At 37.4% G+C, this 18,233-nt stretch overlaps 1 protein-coding gene across 1 annotated transcript in view; it reads right to left on the bottom strand.

Moving 5' to 3' along the window:
- The window catches only part of LOC128783424 (N-acetylated-alpha-linked acidic dipeptidase 2-like), a 31,336-nt gene that overhangs the window by 2,459 nt on the left and 10,644 nt on the right, over positions 1-18,233 (bottom strand). Inside the window, exons 9-18 of the mRNA XM_053934080.1 lie at positions 17,042-17,127; positions 16,310-16,429; positions 15,818-15,900; positions 12,949-13,012; positions 10,958-11,025; positions 7,855-7,946; positions 6,310-6,400; positions 5,386-5,650; positions 2,116-2,197; positions 472-564 (exon numbers count right to left, since the gene is read on the bottom strand). Coding sequence (XP_053790055.1) covers positions 472-564; positions 2,116-2,197; positions 5,386-5,650; positions 6,310-6,400; positions 7,855-7,946; positions 10,958-11,025; positions 12,949-13,012; positions 15,818-15,900; positions 16,310-16,429; positions 17,042-17,127 — 1,044 coding nt within the window. The remainder of the gene's footprint in view (positions 1-471; positions 565-2,115; positions 2,198-5,385; positions 5,651-6,309; positions 6,401-7,854; positions 7,947-10,957; positions 11,026-12,948; positions 13,013-15,817; positions 15,901-16,309; positions 16,430-17,041; positions 17,128-18,233) is intronic.

Genomic DNA, 18,233 nt, shown 5'->3' with positions numbered 1-18,233 from the left:
CTCACAGGCCTTTTATCCTGTGCTGAAAGGTCCTTCCCTCTCCAAACTCTCTCCAAGCTTTCCCTTCTTGGCTTCTTTCTTCAACTGACCCTCACTCTACCCTCTTTTCACCTTTCTTTTCAATACAGTTCATTCATTCTCCACTCAGTCCTCACTTTGCAGACAATCACAAGAGCAAGTTGTAACAGCAGTAGTACTGCATATCTGCAAGTAAATGTCAGAGTATAATGCTGTTGTGGTTTAACCACAGCTGATAAAAAGAACCAAAAGAGAGGAATTTGGCCCCACAAGACTGGTGTAGCCAAGGAGTTCTCCTTAAGGGTTATAAACAAAGTCCACTACTCGCTGAATTGTACTTAAAGCAATGTGTTGAACTGTAATACCTGTGAGACCCATACAGCAATTCAACTGACCAGTCAGCTGCAAAAACAGGTCACCTTAGACAGCAGGTCAAGAAACTTTTAGCCTCACCTGTAAAATTTCCTTCCTGGCAAGCCCAGAGGATCAGTGAAAGCTCTTTCTACCAACATCAGCTGATCGTTCATGATGCGCACAGCAACTGAACTGCAGGAGAGTGAGACAGAGAAACATCACACAGCGGGGAAACATGACCTCCCAGTTTCATTTCAAACACTTCTCTTTTTTGTTGACAGAAAAAAAGAAAAAAGACAAGGGTGGTCTACAGTTCACAAGAAAAGGTGAGGTCTTGCAAAGGGAGATGCTTAATCCATGTTGTATTAATGAATTGATATTTCTGTGTTAGAAAACAACATTTCACACTATGGAAAATAAAATGGGAAACTTTCTAAGAGAGTCAGATACTTGCTTTGTATTAAATGGTTCTGGAAAGATGTCACTTAACAGAGGGAAGAAGAAGACTGAGATTTACACAGATGTAGACAGCTAAATTTTGGTGGCCACCCATAAGCCAAATGTCCATAGTCCTGTTCCAATCTATACATAACATAGTAATGATGAGATTTAGCTGCCTAAACACAACTGGTACCATATGTGTCGCTGCACTCAGAGGGCACAGGAGTCCTTCAGGGGCCTTAAGCTCTCAAGCATCATCCTCTGTCTTTGAAGTGCACTGAAAGTACAAATTCTAGCATCACCTACAACGTTCAAGTCTAGGTGTCTAAATAGAGATCTCAGTCTGTGGGAGGTGGGGTTGAGACAATGCAACTGGGATGCCTTGGGAGGACTCCTTGTTGAAAATAGGGAGAGAAAGTGTTACAACTTCTCAGAATCCTTTGCTCCCAAATGTAAATATACACCTGTCTATCAACCAGAGTCTACTCCCTTGCTCTGGAAAGATCTGTACCAGCCTCCCCATTGGCTTTCCCTTCACAGCCACTCCCTCCCTGTTCCCTATTGGTTAATTGTGTATCACCCCATCCCAGCTCCTCCCCTGGTCCACATGCCCATTGGTCTGATTGTACCCTGTCCCCCCCTACCCTCCCTCAAGTTATATACCTTGGACCCGCCCCTGGTCAGGGCTCTTCATGCCTGGCTCCTGCCAGTGGAGGTTGTTCTTCTGCCCTGTCAGCCGTACCTGCTACCCTCCCTGCCTTCCACAGCTGCTCCTGGACCCTCGCCTCTGCCCTCAATAAACCCTGTTGGATTACCACACGAAGAGCACTCTCGTCTTTCCTGGTGAGGCAGCCACTACTACATCCAGGCTCAGGCATCTGGTTGCCTGGGGGAGTTGGCCGTGTAGCCCAAAGCAGAGACCCTCTCGGGTCAGCGGGCACCCCGACAGGACCTGCCCGGGGCACCCGCATGCATCCAACTCGTAACGTTTGTTGCTACCTGCCTTTCCATGTATTACGGTAATTTTAATGACAACCTGGTACTAGTAATAAGCTCTGCAGCTCATACTGTCAGTCACAGGAAACATTCTAGTATCTGCTAATTCATCTTAAAAGATACTGCCTTGTCTCAGGGTTCAGAGCTCTGTTCTACACTAATCAGAGAAAATCCTTGTGTAGTAGAAGAAATAAAGAACTGCCATTTGCATACTTAAGGCAAACCAGGACATAAAATACACACACACACACATATATATATACACACACATGTATACATATATATAAATCTTTTTTTCTGACTTACTCTTTCTTGTCAACTTGTTCAAGTCTTCTGTGAAATTCAGCAGCAGCCTTTGAAAAGTTCACCACAGCAGAAAAAAGAGGATCTAGGAATAGAAAGGCTACATGAACAACTTCATAGCATTCACTAAGCCAAATACACCTTTCAGTTGCACAGTGGGAGAAGAATGACATTTGCCTTGCTAATATAATAGCATTAATTTTGTAATTTTTACATAATTGATTTGTTTCCCTAGTGCAGACTTTAAAGAGCTGCACTACTAGCAAATACTTTTTGCAATGAGACCAACAGTAAAGCTGACTGCTTGGGAAAGCTTTCACAACCATACATCTTCCTTCTGCCTTGCAAGCAAAAAACTGGCTGTCATTGCAAAGAGCTCTGCAGTTTCCTGTTTAACAAATGCACTGCAGTGTTCAGGTATAAAAAGCCTGACTTCCATCAGAAATACCAGCTGTTCCAGAAGGCTGTGGAAAAACAGCAGGATTTCACTCGAGGAGAAAGATGTCCCATTCACAGCACAACAGGAGAGTGTGATACGTGCACTGAGCAGTGTGAGGTGAGGCACAAAAGGCACAGCTGTTGTGGCACACAGGGACAGACACAGCAGGTTAAAGCAGCCAAGTCCTGTGCTTGCTGTGCGCTGGAATTGCAGCACAGGAGGTGCCTGTGCCACATTCCCTGTGCTGTCCCACAGCACCGCCATTAGACCTTAGGGGATTGCCTGACTGTGTGCAGGCAGGTGGGCAGGAATGGCTGCTGCTTTTTCCTGCCCTGTCCCAGCCCAGTACATCTGAGACATGTGGAATAACTTCGTTAGAGAAGCAGCAGGCCTTCCTTTTAACACCTGCAGTGTTAGCTGTGATGATTTTCTTGTGGAAAGCTCTATTTAATACAGACCTGGGAAAAGTATGGATTTATGAAAGTAATTTTTCTAGAATAAATCACAGTGGATGTTATGACACCAACTTCTGGCCCCACCAAAACTCAACTCAATTAGAAAGAAAGACAGCTTAAAACTTCTAAATTTTGCCCACAAGTTTCAGAAAACTTTGGCTAAGCCAGAGTATCCTCTCTTCAATTGTGCAGGAAGATGGAACATGCTATTAGATCATACCCTAAATCCAGTCCTCTGTTGCCAACTATTATCCCTTCTCTGTTTATAGATTTATCACCCAATTTCACGTGACAGGCTTTCTGTTCCCAGGACTCTTATTGAAAGCTGTTCCTCAGACTCGTTTGCTCTTCTATTTGTAGCAAACTTATTTATTCATCACAAGCCTACACTTGCTTAATTTTTGTCTTATTGCAGTTGCTTAGTTGGTGCAATTGGAGGCACAGATTTTATGTATCCAAGCTGTTTACAGACTGCAGCTCAGAGGGACATGTCACCTTGTGAGGGTGAGAATTCGCACTAATCCACAACCCTGTGGCAAGAGCTCTAAGTTTTCCAGGAGGCAGAGTCCTGCCCTGCTGACATCATGGCCATATCACAGCAACAGATCATATTTCAGAAGGAGTAGGAGGGGATTTAAGACAGAAAAAAAAAATAAAAAAGACCATCTGAAAAATAATGCAAGAAACTTTGTGTTCATGTTGACTAGCTATTCAGTGTTGTCAATGTTGGTTATTTTAGAAAACATCACATTTCTTTTTTCCCCACTTGAGAAGATTATTTCCTGATAGCATATGACTACAAGCACAAATTTTATGAAAAAAAGGTTCCATTTTCATTGTTGCAGATGAGCAGCTAAAATGTGAATCCAAATGCAAATATTATTTTAAAGGACAATTATATGATTTAGTCAGGCTTAATCAACAATTTTCTGACATTCAATGTTGACAATAAGCAATTCTATTAAAATGTTGAGTGAAATAAACTTTAATTTTCACAGTATTGTAAAACCTACCTATGTTATTTATTGTACTCTGGTGCAATACAATAAATAAAAAATTAGAAATTATAGCGCCATTCAAGAAATAATTTAAAATTCATCAGGCATCAGAGAAGAGCCATGAAAAAAATGGTAAGACTGAAAAACATGCCTTGTAAAAAAATAGTCAAAATGACACATTTATAAAGTTATTAAGGAGAGGTCTCAGTGTTATTTGGGTGAAAAAAAAAGTTAAAAATAGAAGATTGCTTCTAGATTCTAGGAATGAGAATAGATGCATTGGTCAGGAGGTAGTTTATGCAGCTTTTAATCTGAAAATAGATAGAAACTCAAACAATGAAAATAAATTATTTCAGAGATATTTTGATAGATGTTCTACTACTGCAAAAAAAAAAAATAGATTTGATCTTACATGCTGCAGTGAACTCTAGAACATATTGCAGTAACTCTTGGTGTTTTACAGAATCTCAGACCAGATGATCCATCACACAAGATGCTTCCTCTGTCTCAAGAGGCCTTTTTACAAAAAAGGATGTCTTTTCATGATAGTCAACAATTTTTCACCAAAAACATTACATGACATTTCAAACGTAATTTTTAATTTCCCCCAAATGTGGGTTCAATTTGAGTTACTTACAGTGTTTCACATACCCCAAATGAGGACTGCATCTCCAAAAGGTGATTTGTATCTCTAAATCATGGGTTCATCAGATAGCAAGTGAATTAGGACTGACTGAAAAATCCCTTTGGTGCAGAGACACAAGGAGTGATGAAGGCAAGAAGGAAAAAAGAAGAAAAAAAGAGGAGACTGAAAAGGACTGTGGTAAGCTATCCCAGCCTGGGATCCTGAGCACTCTGTCCCTTTAGACCTGTTTTATGGGGTCCAGAACAATGTGCTCAGGTGCTCAGCAAATGGATGTATTCATGCAGGAGAGCTGGAAAAGTGCTCCTGTGGCTTAAAAATGGCAACAAGGCACTAAGGGAGATGGTGGACCTCCCCAGGGTCAGATGAAGTTTTGGATTAAGAGGAATGGACACCTATGTCCCTCAATTTCAAAGCAGTTGCCATAAGCACTTTTCTTTTTTAAGCAAGGAAGGGAAGATCAGGCTGAGATACCTCTTTGTCCTACATTTGAGGTCCTTGACTGCCCATGAGCATTGTAATAATGCCTGTAATTAATAATACGCATGAAAATTCTTATAACTCTTATCAAGACAATAATGTGTTAAACTTGTGTTTAGAAAAAAATAAAAATTACTGCGATGGCAAAATTCAAACAGGAAAGAAAGGAATTAATTTGCAGAGCTATGACAAATGTAACATGTCCCTGCATGATTCTAATTAATGCACATAATGCACAGTCCTGTAGCTGTTACTCACCAAATGATACTTTGTGAAGTTTCAGCTGTTCTTCATGCTTCTTGGCCAATTTATAAATTCTGTTGCTGTATCCTTTTAAGGCGTCTCCGTAGTCTCTAGAGTTGAATGGAATGACCTGGGAATCTGCCAGTTCATAAACCAGTTTGCCTCGTAACTGGGCAATTGTTAGCTGTTTTGTGAAGGTGGGGTCATAAAATTTTTCCACTAGCTCAAATGTCTCGTACACAGTGTGATAAACAGGATAATTGCTGAATTTGTCTGCTTTCTGGAAAAGAGCAAGCAAATTTGTCAATGCCCTGTATTCTGACTGCAGTTAATAGATGTATTGATCCCTTTACAACTTTGATGTTTTGTTTAGTTTCCAAATCAAAAAGCTATTTGCTACAAAACACAATTTAATATCCTTCATTTGTGTGTGTTGGTGTTAAAAATTTGAACTAATCCGAATCCGTGGACTGTTGCACAGGATTAAGTGAGCAGGTTTCCTTCTCTCTACCCACATGGACCTGCCTTCAGTTCCATTGCACAGAGGTTGCCCTCTCCAGAAGTGAAAACAGTTTGGAGTTTGGATAGCAAAAGTCCTCAATCATAGCCCGTTTTTACCTTGTGTAGCTGTTTCTGAACACAGCTATGGAAGATTTGTATAATAAGGGTACTATTAATAGCATGGTGGAACAAACTATCCACCTTCAATCACACTCTATAAATACCTCTCTGTGAACTTGACATCCTATAGAATATACACATCACTGTAACATGTTTTATTCTCCAAACATTTAGGTTTCTTGCTAAATTTAGAAACATCGCTGATATACAAATGAGTCAAAGATGCTTTGAAGCTTTCTAATTAATTATTAATAAAGGCTTTTAACAGGATGACTGCTCAGCACTATCAAACTTCTTCAAGCAGTCTATCAGACTTACCCTGTTCTTGGTGTAACGAGCTCTGCCTGATGCAATTCCCAGTCGCTGGAAGTAAGCTTCAAAATCACTGCCTGACCCCAGTTTATTTATTCTGCATGCAGAAAAGACAACATCTTAGTGAGAGCACTTACTGAACAGTATGGTAGTAATTTATGCAAAAGGCAGATTTTTCAGAGAAATTGAGGTCAGTTCTTCTGAAGGGCACATCAGGGACACTAGCAAGATCAGAGACTAGATGAATGGCAAGCTTAATTACTTAACTGATTTTATTCCAACATTCTGATTCAGTATCCAATATTGCTAGGAAGACCTTTTAATTGTAGCAATCCTAATTATGGCAGTGATGACATTAAAAATACAAACACTTTATGCACAGGAGCCATAAAATGCCATATCAGGCATGTCTCTGCCATCTTAAAACATCAATCATCTATTTCCAAACTAATACGAATTGGGCAGCAGTATGTGTAAAGACAGATGTGTTTGTGTACTTGGCACATTCTGCAGCAGAATCCAAGACCGATAAATAATTCCCACTGCGAAAGGCACGGGCGGCATTTGGCATCTGTGGGCCACTGCTGCCATCTGATGGGAAGCTGTGGTGTGGCAGGGGTAAGGAACTGGCAGTAGACAGACGTAGCATTCTAAGTATTTTCAAATATTTATGTTTGAAGTTAAGTTTTAGGTTTATATGTCTGGCCTGATGAATAATTAGTGTTTTGCAGCTAAAAAAAAAAAAAATTTCTTCTGTTTCAGCTGAAGTTAGTGTACATTTCTGCAAGGAACTATATGCATCAACTAAGAAAGATCAAATTGGGCAGCTTTTTCAAAAGGAAGAAATCTCAGTGAGTCTAATGAATCCAGAAACTCATCTTAGCAGAGCCAGAAACATGCAGAAGACTTTTGTCAAATCACAAAAAGGGGCAGTTCTGTTTACCTTATGTAAGTAACGCCACACTGTGAATAAGATTTAGCCTGAGTCACAGGTGGAAAGAGTGTTTTGGAGTTGTAATACCTTCAAATATGAAGTGTTAATACATTCATATATAGATTTGTAATGTAATACATTTACATTCATTGTATAAACAAGGAATTAATTATCTCAACAATTAATTAAGGAGATAATTATCTCAAGTTTTTTAATTACTGCTTTTTAATTACTGCTCTAGCAGCTTCTTTCAACTGTTTGCTTATCCTAATAATTTTGATTTTATCTTATCTAGTAGGAGACTAGACTATGTTTTGAACTCTTTCCCCACCCTGATTTTTTTGAATGCTTTTCAGATTGCTTTTCTACTAATAAAAAGGACTTTAGAAAGTGTGAAGTTTCATAATGTCAACATCATTAAATAAAAATAAAATAAAATAATAAAATAAAATAAAATAAAATAAAATAATAAAATAAAATAAAATTTTACTATAAAACATATTGCTAGAGAGTCACCTTGTGCTAAAAGGTTTTGTATTGCTGCCATAAATAGCACATCTAAAAAAATTCTGGTGAGTAGCCAGAATAAAAAACCCCAAAACATATTAACAACTTACCTGGGATAGTTATTATTTTCAGATGTGGGATCTTTCTCAAGCCAGCTCTCATAAAGAGATTTATTTTCATAACCCTCATCAGGGCTTAAAATCTGGAGAGGGAAATATAATAATCTCATTGGAAGTACCTCTAACTCGATTCATTATCAAAGGAGATCTTTGCAGCTCCCTGCTTTGTTCTTAACCAGCAGTGTTGCTGCATGCAGGGAAGTGAATATTGACATTTGTTACACATATTTATGCATTGCCAAACAAGGAAAGCATCTCACAGGTACTTGGAACCAACCACAGACAGTAGGAAAGAGCAGGATAAAAGGATGCTACCTGGAGCTCATCTGCTAAGGGGGGAATGTGTGTGTACACTCAAGAGTATATATACTATGGGACTTCTCCAGAAACTAGAACTTGCTCTCCTTTCAGCAGGCATGGGGAGATGACAACCACAAGCCTGTTTGCAGTGAGGTTTGCCCTGCACAGCAGCTCTATTCTCTCAACAAGGCTAAACCTAACATTTGACTGCTTGTTCTGTTGGAAAGGTACAAAAGAACTGTGCTAGAAGGAAGGGTCCAAACCAGTCATATTGTAGCAGCTCCAAGGGGACTCAACCAAGTCTGGAGAATCATTGTGCAGGACACTGTATGTATAAATGTAGGTCTCACCCTTACCTCAAAAAAAACCCCAAAAGTTCTGTAACCAGGATGGAAAAGGTAAGTATTAGCGCTGTCATCATGCTGCCAGCAAAACTATGAAAGAGTATAAGTTGACCAAAGCTCTTAGGAAATCTGTGGCAGAGTAGAAATAAATCAAGACTCCAGCCCTGGTCTCTAACTACACTTAAATAACCTTTAATAGACAAGGTCTTTTAAGTATAAGATTGGTTATGATGTGCAGAGGATTGGATTTTTTTTTTTCCAAAATACAAAGCATAAATGTTCATGGACACTTACATAGTCCCACCATATTGTTGAGACTTAAATTCGGCCTTGAAAAACATAGAGACTCCAAATTAAAATTGCAAAGAGTCCTGACCTCTGAGATTCTGTCAGCAGCTAGCAAGAAAATAACAACTTTGTGAAATAACTGCTTGGCTGCTGTCATTTTCAGGGTAATCTGGTCAAGTCCTAGGGCTAAAGTGAAAACTGCACATTAATAAGAGCAAGCTGAACTCTGACATATGGGAGCAAAAGCACTCCATGCTCTGGCAAAGATGTTATTCTAACAGCTCTGGTCAAGTAAAAAACATTGGTCAGCTTTTTCATACAAGAGTGAGAGCAGAGTAAAACATAATATTTGCCCTGACTTAGATCCAAATCTAGGATCAGCATAAACTTCCTGCTAACTCAAGAGAAGATGAAGAGTTCTTTAAGTATAAATGCAAAACAAGCACTGATAATCACAGGGGAATTGGAGTTGAACTATTGCAGACGCTATTTGGTGGTGACCAAATGTCTAAACCCTGGCAGTAAAGCAGGGCCAAAAAGACAGTCAACAGCTCAATGTCTCATCTGTATGCTGGACCAAACTGAAATGCAGAACTCCCTGAAAGAAAACATTGCATGTGTACACTTCACTTCTTTCTGGTGAGAATTGGCTTACTAAAAAACAAGAAGAGCTAAGAGATCTTTGGATGTTGGACAACTGGATGTTGGATACCTTACTATGAACAGAAATAACTTTCCTTTGGACAGGCATAATCAGGCTGCCAGGTTTTCTAGTGTTTACATCATGCTTCTACTGTTAAAAGCTAAAATAACAGTGAATATGACATTTATTTTTACAGGTCAGTCTCAAGTACTTTGAATGGTACTTTAATGGAAGTTTTCTACTCAAACCAGCAACAGCTGAATAGTTAAGATCAAGAACTAGGTACTATTTTTAGCCCAGAGCACTTTTTTGTAACTTTGTTTATCTTTTGCAGTAAAATGTCTTCTTGAGTTAGTGGCTTACTGCAGATAGGAAGTAAATTATTTTATCAAGGGCCCTGCAACACTAAGGATACAAAAATTCTTATAGACAAAAAAGAATGCTCTTCAGTATGCCAAGTGTCAGAGCTAATATTTGAGCAGCACAGTTTCTTCCCTCTGCAAGGATGAAAGATTAAGATAAAAAGAATTGATAAGAAAATAAAATGTAGAAAAGAAAAGGAAATAATGGGAATAGCGTAGATAAACTTCCCCAGATCTAAGTGATGGCATTTCAGGTGGTAAAAGTGTACTGTGTTTGAAAATAACTTTGGATGAATGCATATAGCAGGATGGGAGACTGGTACCTGGAGTCATCCTACCAGGTGCCATTACAGGGCAGATTTTTACACTGGACCAAGTGACCTGAGTTCCCTTGATATCAGAGAGGGAAATAGTTTGAGTTAGGTACATGCAAAGGTACACAACCACATCTGGTCAAACAAATTCATCCTAAAGGCACCAATTTCTACCCAATGCCTTTACAGGGAGCCTGTGTTGCTTAAGTCAGACAGAGCTATCTTTGGTTAATTGAGACATATCCTCATCTGAGGATGGTGGCAATGACTCATGACAGGAGCCTAATCTGGTTAACTCATATGGAAAATAAAGTTCCATGCTTTAATGGATCACAACTTTTTAGCCTTATGATAATGTATCCTGAGAGGTGAAAGTAAAGGAGTTAGACCACTTGAAATAATGCAAATCCATACATCAGACCTATTAAAAAACCTTCTTAATCCTTCAAAATTTATCACATATTTCAGGGCTCAGTGAGATATGGAGAAGATTCAGAGGAACAGACAGAGAGAAAATGGTAGCTGGCCAATGTCAAAAATATTTTCCTTCAAAGTTAATAACTTTAGAGGATTGATCTTGCTCAAGTGTTTTGCTTTTATTATTACTGTATATTGCAAATAAGATTCCACTTATTTCAGTGGCACATTTCAGTCCTTTTAAGAATACTGGGGAACTGTGAGCATGGACTGTGTACTGCTGATGGGATATTTTGCTATTGATTTTGGTGGGATCAAGATTCTTCTAGCACAGCAATAAAAAAAAATCTGGTATTATTCAGTAGTCCAATTTTATCAAATAAACTTGGAGTCTTAGAAAGGCAGAAAAATAGATGGATTCTGTACCTCTTTTGTCAGATTATACACGAGTTTGTAGAGAAGAGGGGTACAGTCAACTCTTAATGTGTAGTTACCTGAGAATAAAACAAAAACATGGAAATTTTCCCTTCATGTACTAGTGGCATTATCTTCTTAATGGATTAAACCCTGCAATCCTTTCTTAGATAAACTTTTTGACTAAGGCAAGAATTTAGATCTTGCCTCAGAATATATACAGAAATAGACTGCATGGTCTCACTTTGTAAGCTACTGCCACTACAAGGCAATAATGTATTGGTTACAGTACATCCATAGTGATGTAATTAAGCCTTCCCATAGCTCTAAAGAATGCATAATTATCCCTCATTAGCTACAAGCTCTTGTCACTCATACACTTCCTTTTGAACAGAAGGCAGAAAGTAAGATGATGGAAAAAATACCAGATAATGTTAATGATGTTTCCAAGGAGAGTCTGTATGTGAAAACTGAAAATTCAAGCCACAGAAGTGCTCAAAACAATGACTTGCTTTGCTTCTTTTAATTGCTATAGGACAATAAACAGAAAAAATTTGCTGTCCAAAAAGTGGTATAAGAAGTGCTGTGGAGAACATATGATGATAAACAAAATAATTTTCAGAGTACATGGATGGTATAAGTCTACAGGGGATTTTACTTCTCGGGTGAGACATGTACAAGATACTTAAACCAGTGCACTGAACATGGTGTTCTTTTCCTTATTACACACTTCTTTTCCAGTTGTTTTGCTTTCACATTTTCTTTAATGCAAAAAGCAAGAGACATGTTTGAATAATCAAGATTTAGAAGAAAATTGTTAAGGCAGCAGCATGTTGGCTGCAAACCAACTAAAAAATATGCGTTACAATCCATGGTGAGAATATGAAGCAGTTGTAAAGCTATTATTTCATTTGTGAGATTTTCTAGGTGTGAAATTCTGCTCTACTTTTTACACAGCATGTAGGCAGCATAAATGAAGGAACAGCTCCAACCCTCCTTATTCCCCAACTCTAACTGAGCATTTAGAAACTAGGCTTGGCTTTTCTTTCTTTCCAATCCTTTTGTGGCAGACAAAATTTTTAGCTGACAGTAATAAAAAGAGTTCTTAAATATGCCTATAGATATCCATTTTATTCACACACAGAAATCTAAATAAGTTGTATTTGACATGGGAAGAGTAATGCCCTGAGTAACTGAGGTTATGATACAGAGCAGCTTCACAGGACTCTTCTGACTATTATTTCAGCAGAGAAAACAGTAAAAAAGGTCTTTCTGTAATAAAGTGCAGCATAATTTCAGAAGGATTTTGTGATATAGATCATAGTGTTGGGCCTTCTCAAAAAAAAGGCCAGTTTCTAAGCAGCATTCCTAAATGACATATTCTTCTCATAATCTGAAGGACACAGTAAATCGGATAATGATGGATAAGGTTTTTTTGTGAAACACTATTCAGTGTTTATTTTTTTTTTTAAAAGTCCTGCTGTAATAAATATATAACCCCCTGCTCCTGGCAATCAACAAAGATGAGCACACTGGCTCAAAGCATCAAAGCATCTCCCACCCCCACGAAGTGTAATCCTGAGGTTTTACTATCATAATAATTTATTGTCTCAAAAGATTATAATTCCACAGGGAAAGGAGCTGGAGCTGTGACCAGAACAAGAAGCAGACTGTCATATATAAAAAACTACAATTGTACATCGAAGTTAATGCAGTTAAGAGACAGTTTAACATACAGAATGCTCAGTTCATTAGCACAGAATAATAAACTCCTCCAGAGGAGACATTCTGGACTCAGACAAGTGGACTGCGGCTCATGGATGGCACTACTTGCAAAAGAAAGCAACATGAAAACTTAAAATTGTTCTCTCTCTCCTCTTAATTTGGTATTTGCTACACTTATTCTGTACACCACAATACCTATCTCATGCAGTAAATAATTCACAGAGAATTAATAAAAATTACACCTGTAAAGTCAGGTAAAGTTAAAATAAAAGACCCACCTTCTATAGAAGAGTCTGCATTGACGTAAGCGACTGCCCGTTCCTGAAGGACTTTGGCATTTTCCTAGGGTTGTAAATGTATAATTCTTACTTACAATTAGTGGCATTTAGTCAAGAGCATGTTCAAGTGCACAGTTTTTTAGAGCATTACCATTAAGATCTCAGTCAGGATAATTACTACTGTGTACCTTACTAATTATATTGTTTGAGGATGGGTAAATGATCTGGGCATATGAAATTCATTACTCCTTTCTGGGACTTAATTTGTTGTGGAAAGTATCCACAAAATGTAGATGCTGCCTGCTGCATCACACAAGAGCAAGATGGAGCAGGAAAATTACTGAATAGAATTGTAACACAGTAAAATAAGGTTATTACATGCATTTTAGCTCTGCACTTCTGGACTTTCTGAACATGCAACATGTGACTGTGGGGTCAGCCAGCATTCCTCCATGCTTTTAATCCCTAGTTTTCCATATGTGCTCCCAGCACTGAACTCAATTTTAACACTGATAAACCAAGCCATATCTACAATCTTCCATTTCAAAAAGGGATAAGTCAAAGCACTGAAATTTTCTACTAAAATGCAGTTGACTGACTATTTTGAGACCACTAAGCATTGTTTTCATGCTAAATAAATATATACAGACATCTTGTTTATTTTTTTGCAAACTGGTAATTATGTTTGAAATTGATATTCTAATCAGTAAATGGTATTTCACAAGATTTTGGCTTTGGGGCAGATATTTTAATTAGGTTAGCAATTGTTACTTGATTCATTCAATTTATAAACCAGCTAATAATTTTTAAGTCATGTGAACTACAAATTTAATTGGTGATTGATAACTACATAATTAAGTTAATGTCTTAAAAAAAAAAAACAGGAGAGGAGATCCTGCAAAAGAATATGATGGGAAGGAGCAAGACTGTACTTGCTTATATGGGGCCTTGCGTATACGCAAAATAATATTTGCAGCATAAAAAAATTCCTGTTTATGAGCAATGGAGATCATCTGTGTAGCAAAAGGATATTGCCACAGTTGAATTCTTTCTCTTACACAGGAGATGGTGAATATCATGGGTTAGTTTTCCTCGAGATTTAATACATGACAGATCTGGCAGCTGCAGCGAAGAGGAATGTAAGCTGTGAGGAATGTCTCTAGAGAAACTGAATCCAATTTAGGTTTAAAAGAGTAGTAATGCACACCGCCAAGATGAAGCAAGGAAAAAATAATCTTAAAAGACATGTTCAAATATGCTTACAATTTTCTAACCTTATACAGCTGCCATTTCATGAAATAATGAATGATAGATTACTATATACCAAATTATTACACAAAACCCATTACAGAACAGCAGTAGCAATATTTAACAAATAGAACATAAGAAAACTCTCTAATTTATTAATGACTTGTTCAAGAGAATTTGATCTTTTAAGTATCATTGTTTCATATTCCTCATAATGAAAACAATTGTGTGCTTTTTGTCATGACAGCGTCTATATGTATGTAGAGATACACAGACAAAGAAATCACAAATAAAGTTTTACATACAGCATATTTTTGCCACCAGTGGAGTTCAGGAGATCAGGTGGGATGAAAATTTAATGCCAACTATTCAAAAATTCTCAGTAAATGATTCAAAATAATTTAAATTACTTTTTCTTCATGTTTCATAAACCAGCAGTAAGATGAAGACATTGTTATAACTGGAAGCCAAACAGTGTATGGGTGAAAAAAATAGTGCAAATCTGAAGAAATAGCAATCTCAGCTTTTTGTTACCAGAGGAGTGATGCAATCCCCTTGGTGTTTGGAAGCATTTTTTTGGGTTTGTTACCTCCTCTGACATGTGCCATTTTGCTATGTAATTTTGTGATTTGCTGAAATACATGCCAATAAACTAAACTAAAAAGATTTTTTATACATTCTGAAAGCTCTATCCACACAGCTAAATATTAACTTGTAAATAAAATTCTATTAGAAGAATAAGACAACACATTACTGTTAAACTATTTAGTACTAATAAATCGATATAGTTTAGCAGAAATGTGCTTCATCAGGCGATTTTCTTCCTGCTCTATTTCTAATTTGGATTTTACAGACAAAACAATGAAAACTCTTGTAAGACCTATATTCCTTATTGGGGTTGAACAAATCCACTAAGAACTGAACATGCCCAACAGGAAAAGGAAGATGTAAGTATTCAGAACCTTACTTCTGAATTTCCCAACATTCTTCCCTCAGGCAGGAAAAGGAAGATAAAAATAACATGCCCAATAGGAAAAGGAAGATAAAAATACCCAGAGCCTTATTTGGTTTGAATTTGCCTATATTCTTCTTTCAGGCAGGTATACAGTCAAGGATCCTCCTACAGAATTAATTGACTGTCCTGCTCCTGAGACTCTACAATGCTGGAATTCACAGGAATTTTGATCTGTTCACTCACAGATTACCTCTTCTTTCATATGCCCAGTAGGATTGATTTTTGTACAAAGGCTTGGCATGCTTACGGATCAGAGGTTCAGGATCTGAACTTGAATTTATAGAAACTAAGGAATTTCTCAATAGAAAGTTAGACCAATCTGGGTTGACGAGATAGATTTCCACACAGAGACCATTGTGGGATAATAACTTTGAATCAAAGTAGATTTTTAAATCTTAGAAGAGTTAGTGCACTTATGTCGTAAGAAGCTAGGTAGGTAGGTAATTTATATAAATACATGAGTGCCTCACAACACCTGAAGGAGTCTATTGTGCTCCAGTTTTACCATGGAGGTTTTTATTGCAGTTTAGGAATAGATCCTGGGTACTGCAGTCACCTGGAACACACTCTCAAGTTTTGCTTTGCTTTACACAGCTTTTTATTTACCTCAGCCCACTCTGTGGAACCCAATAATCCAAATTCTTCTGCATCCCAGCTAGCAAAAATAATAGTTCGCCTAGGTCTCCAACCTGTAATTACATAGTTAAACTTGAAAATTCAACTTATACTTTAAAAGTCTATTGACAATAATTAATTGAAATTGCTTTAAAACCAGCACTTAACTGATATAACAGTAAAAAAAATCCTCTCTAAAATCATTAGAGGAACATATTATTGCAGAGGCATTTCTTCTTAATGCAATATTTTCATTCTGCACAGCTAAGAGGGTACCGTTACACTCACGAGGGAATAAATTCAGCCAACTACCACACAATGCCACATATGCATCTCTTCAATGAATCTACAACTTCCATAATGAGAAATAAAACTTTCTGTAGAGGTGAAAAGATAAATCAATACAACAGCTTATGGAAGTACTGATCCTCAAAGCTGCTGTTTTCCATATCCATCATTTTGCATCTGTAGTAAATTAGTTACCTTCCATCTTCATTTTACCAAAACTCCTTACAATTTCTTGCAAAACAGCGGCACCAGTGGTTGGATCAATACCACCGAACACCCAAGAGTCTCTGTGACCACCTAAAATAATATATCTGTCTAGAAACAAACACACAGTATCAATTAATAATTAAAAATGCACTTGATTACCTGTGATTTCCTTTGACTGCATCTTTACTTGTATGAAATCAAATATGAAGCTAATTACCAGTGCTACAAGTTTATTTTTAAAGGGAATCTGCAATCATTCACTTACTCTACTAAGGTCTGCAACTAAAGACAATAAATATTTAATAATATTTTCTATCTAAAAGTCTTTGTTGTGTATGACCTGCTACAATAGTATAATGTATCAATAATATAATATATCGATAGTATAATGTTAATGTACCAAACCATCACTGGCTTTCTGTAATTTGAATTATGTTAATTTTTGCAAAGGCAAAATGTATGACTGATGTAAGGGGAAGCCTACTGTAAAGTGACAGGCATTATAAAAATACATTCTCCTATGTCTATCACTGTATTTTAAAGGGAATGCTATTCTTGGGAATGCCAATAACAAATAGTGTGATAGGAAGGACAGAAAAACTACTAAAAAAAATCTCAAGACTCATATGGTTATCTAAAACACTTTCTTACAACACAAGTACAATTTCAACAAATACAAAAGAAATAAGGAATTAAAATCATCAAACACCTGATGCTCACCTGGTTCCAGAGCTCCTCTGAGGATGCCAATGACATTGTAAATTCGTGTTATTTTATTGCTTGTATGAACATGCATTCTGACTTTTCTGAAATGAAAGGGAGTGTGGAGTAACCATTTCTGATTAATAAGCCAATAAAAAGCCAATGCTAATAACACATAAACCAGAGCGTTTATGCTTCTGTCCTGCTTTGTGTTTTGAGCACTGATTCAATGTGTGTTCAGCACTGTCATGCTTTCTCAGAGACCCATTTTTTATTTCAGTTTAGCCTGCTGCTGATGCCAGAGAAAAAAGCCTATGAACTGGGCCAGTCTACAAATTTGCAAAGATTTACAGAATTTATAGAACTTTGTTTTTGTAGGAACCAATCAGATATTTGTGTACTAGAGGAATAAACTGAAAAACATGCACAGTAATTAAAAATACATCTACATTTTGACCAAAATTATAGTTGTGGATATGCAGATGTTTATAAAGAATACACTTTGGTTTCCTAGGACGGGTCATGCAATAGTATAGAACTTGGAGAAAGGGTCATTAGGAATATTTATCCAGGAATATATGGATATTCTCAGTTCAGTCAGAGAGAAAAGGAAATTTCTACCAGGCTAAGCCTGGGAAAGAGTCCGAAAAGAATGTAAACAATTTACTATCTCTCTTGCTGTTCACATTGTTTATAGATATGTTCTGCCACTTTGCGCTATTCACAGCACACCAATGGTGTGAGATGTTTTTACTTTAAGACCAATGAAATTGGTCTGCACAATGTGCTCTATAAAATGAGTGATATATTTGAAATAAATCACTTCTCTTTTGCCTTCTGACTTGGAGTCATATTCATTCCTGTCCTGCCTCAACAGCGACAGGAATAATTTGAAATCTCTCTTTAGGACAGCAGATCTAAGTGAATAAGACTTGTCAGTCACAGAATCACAGAATGGTTTGGGTTGGCAGGGACCTTAAAAGTCATCTAGGTCCAACCTCCCTGTCATGAGCAGGGAATCTTCCATTAGAGGCAGAAAACCTTCTACTAGAAACATTTTTTTCTTCCCTGTCCCCCACCAGTAAAATCCACTTGTGAAATTTTATAAAAACAAAGGGAATCCAGGTATTCCGAGAGCGAAACTAACACAGTGTTCAGCCCCCTTAAGCTGTGGAAGAAACAAAGCACCAAACAATGGGGGTGTTTTGTG

Source organism: Vidua chalybeata, chromosome 2 (genome assembly GCF_026979565.1).
Source record: "Vidua chalybeata isolate OUT-0048 chromosome 2, bVidCha1 merged haplotype, whole genome shotgun sequence".
NCBI classification, from domain to species: domain Eukaryota; kingdom Metazoa; phylum Chordata; class Aves; order Passeriformes; family Viduidae; genus Vidua; species Vidua chalybeata.
The sequence above is the reverse complement of the archived record's forward strand: the minus strand, read 5'-3'. Positions and strand labels throughout refer to the sequence as shown.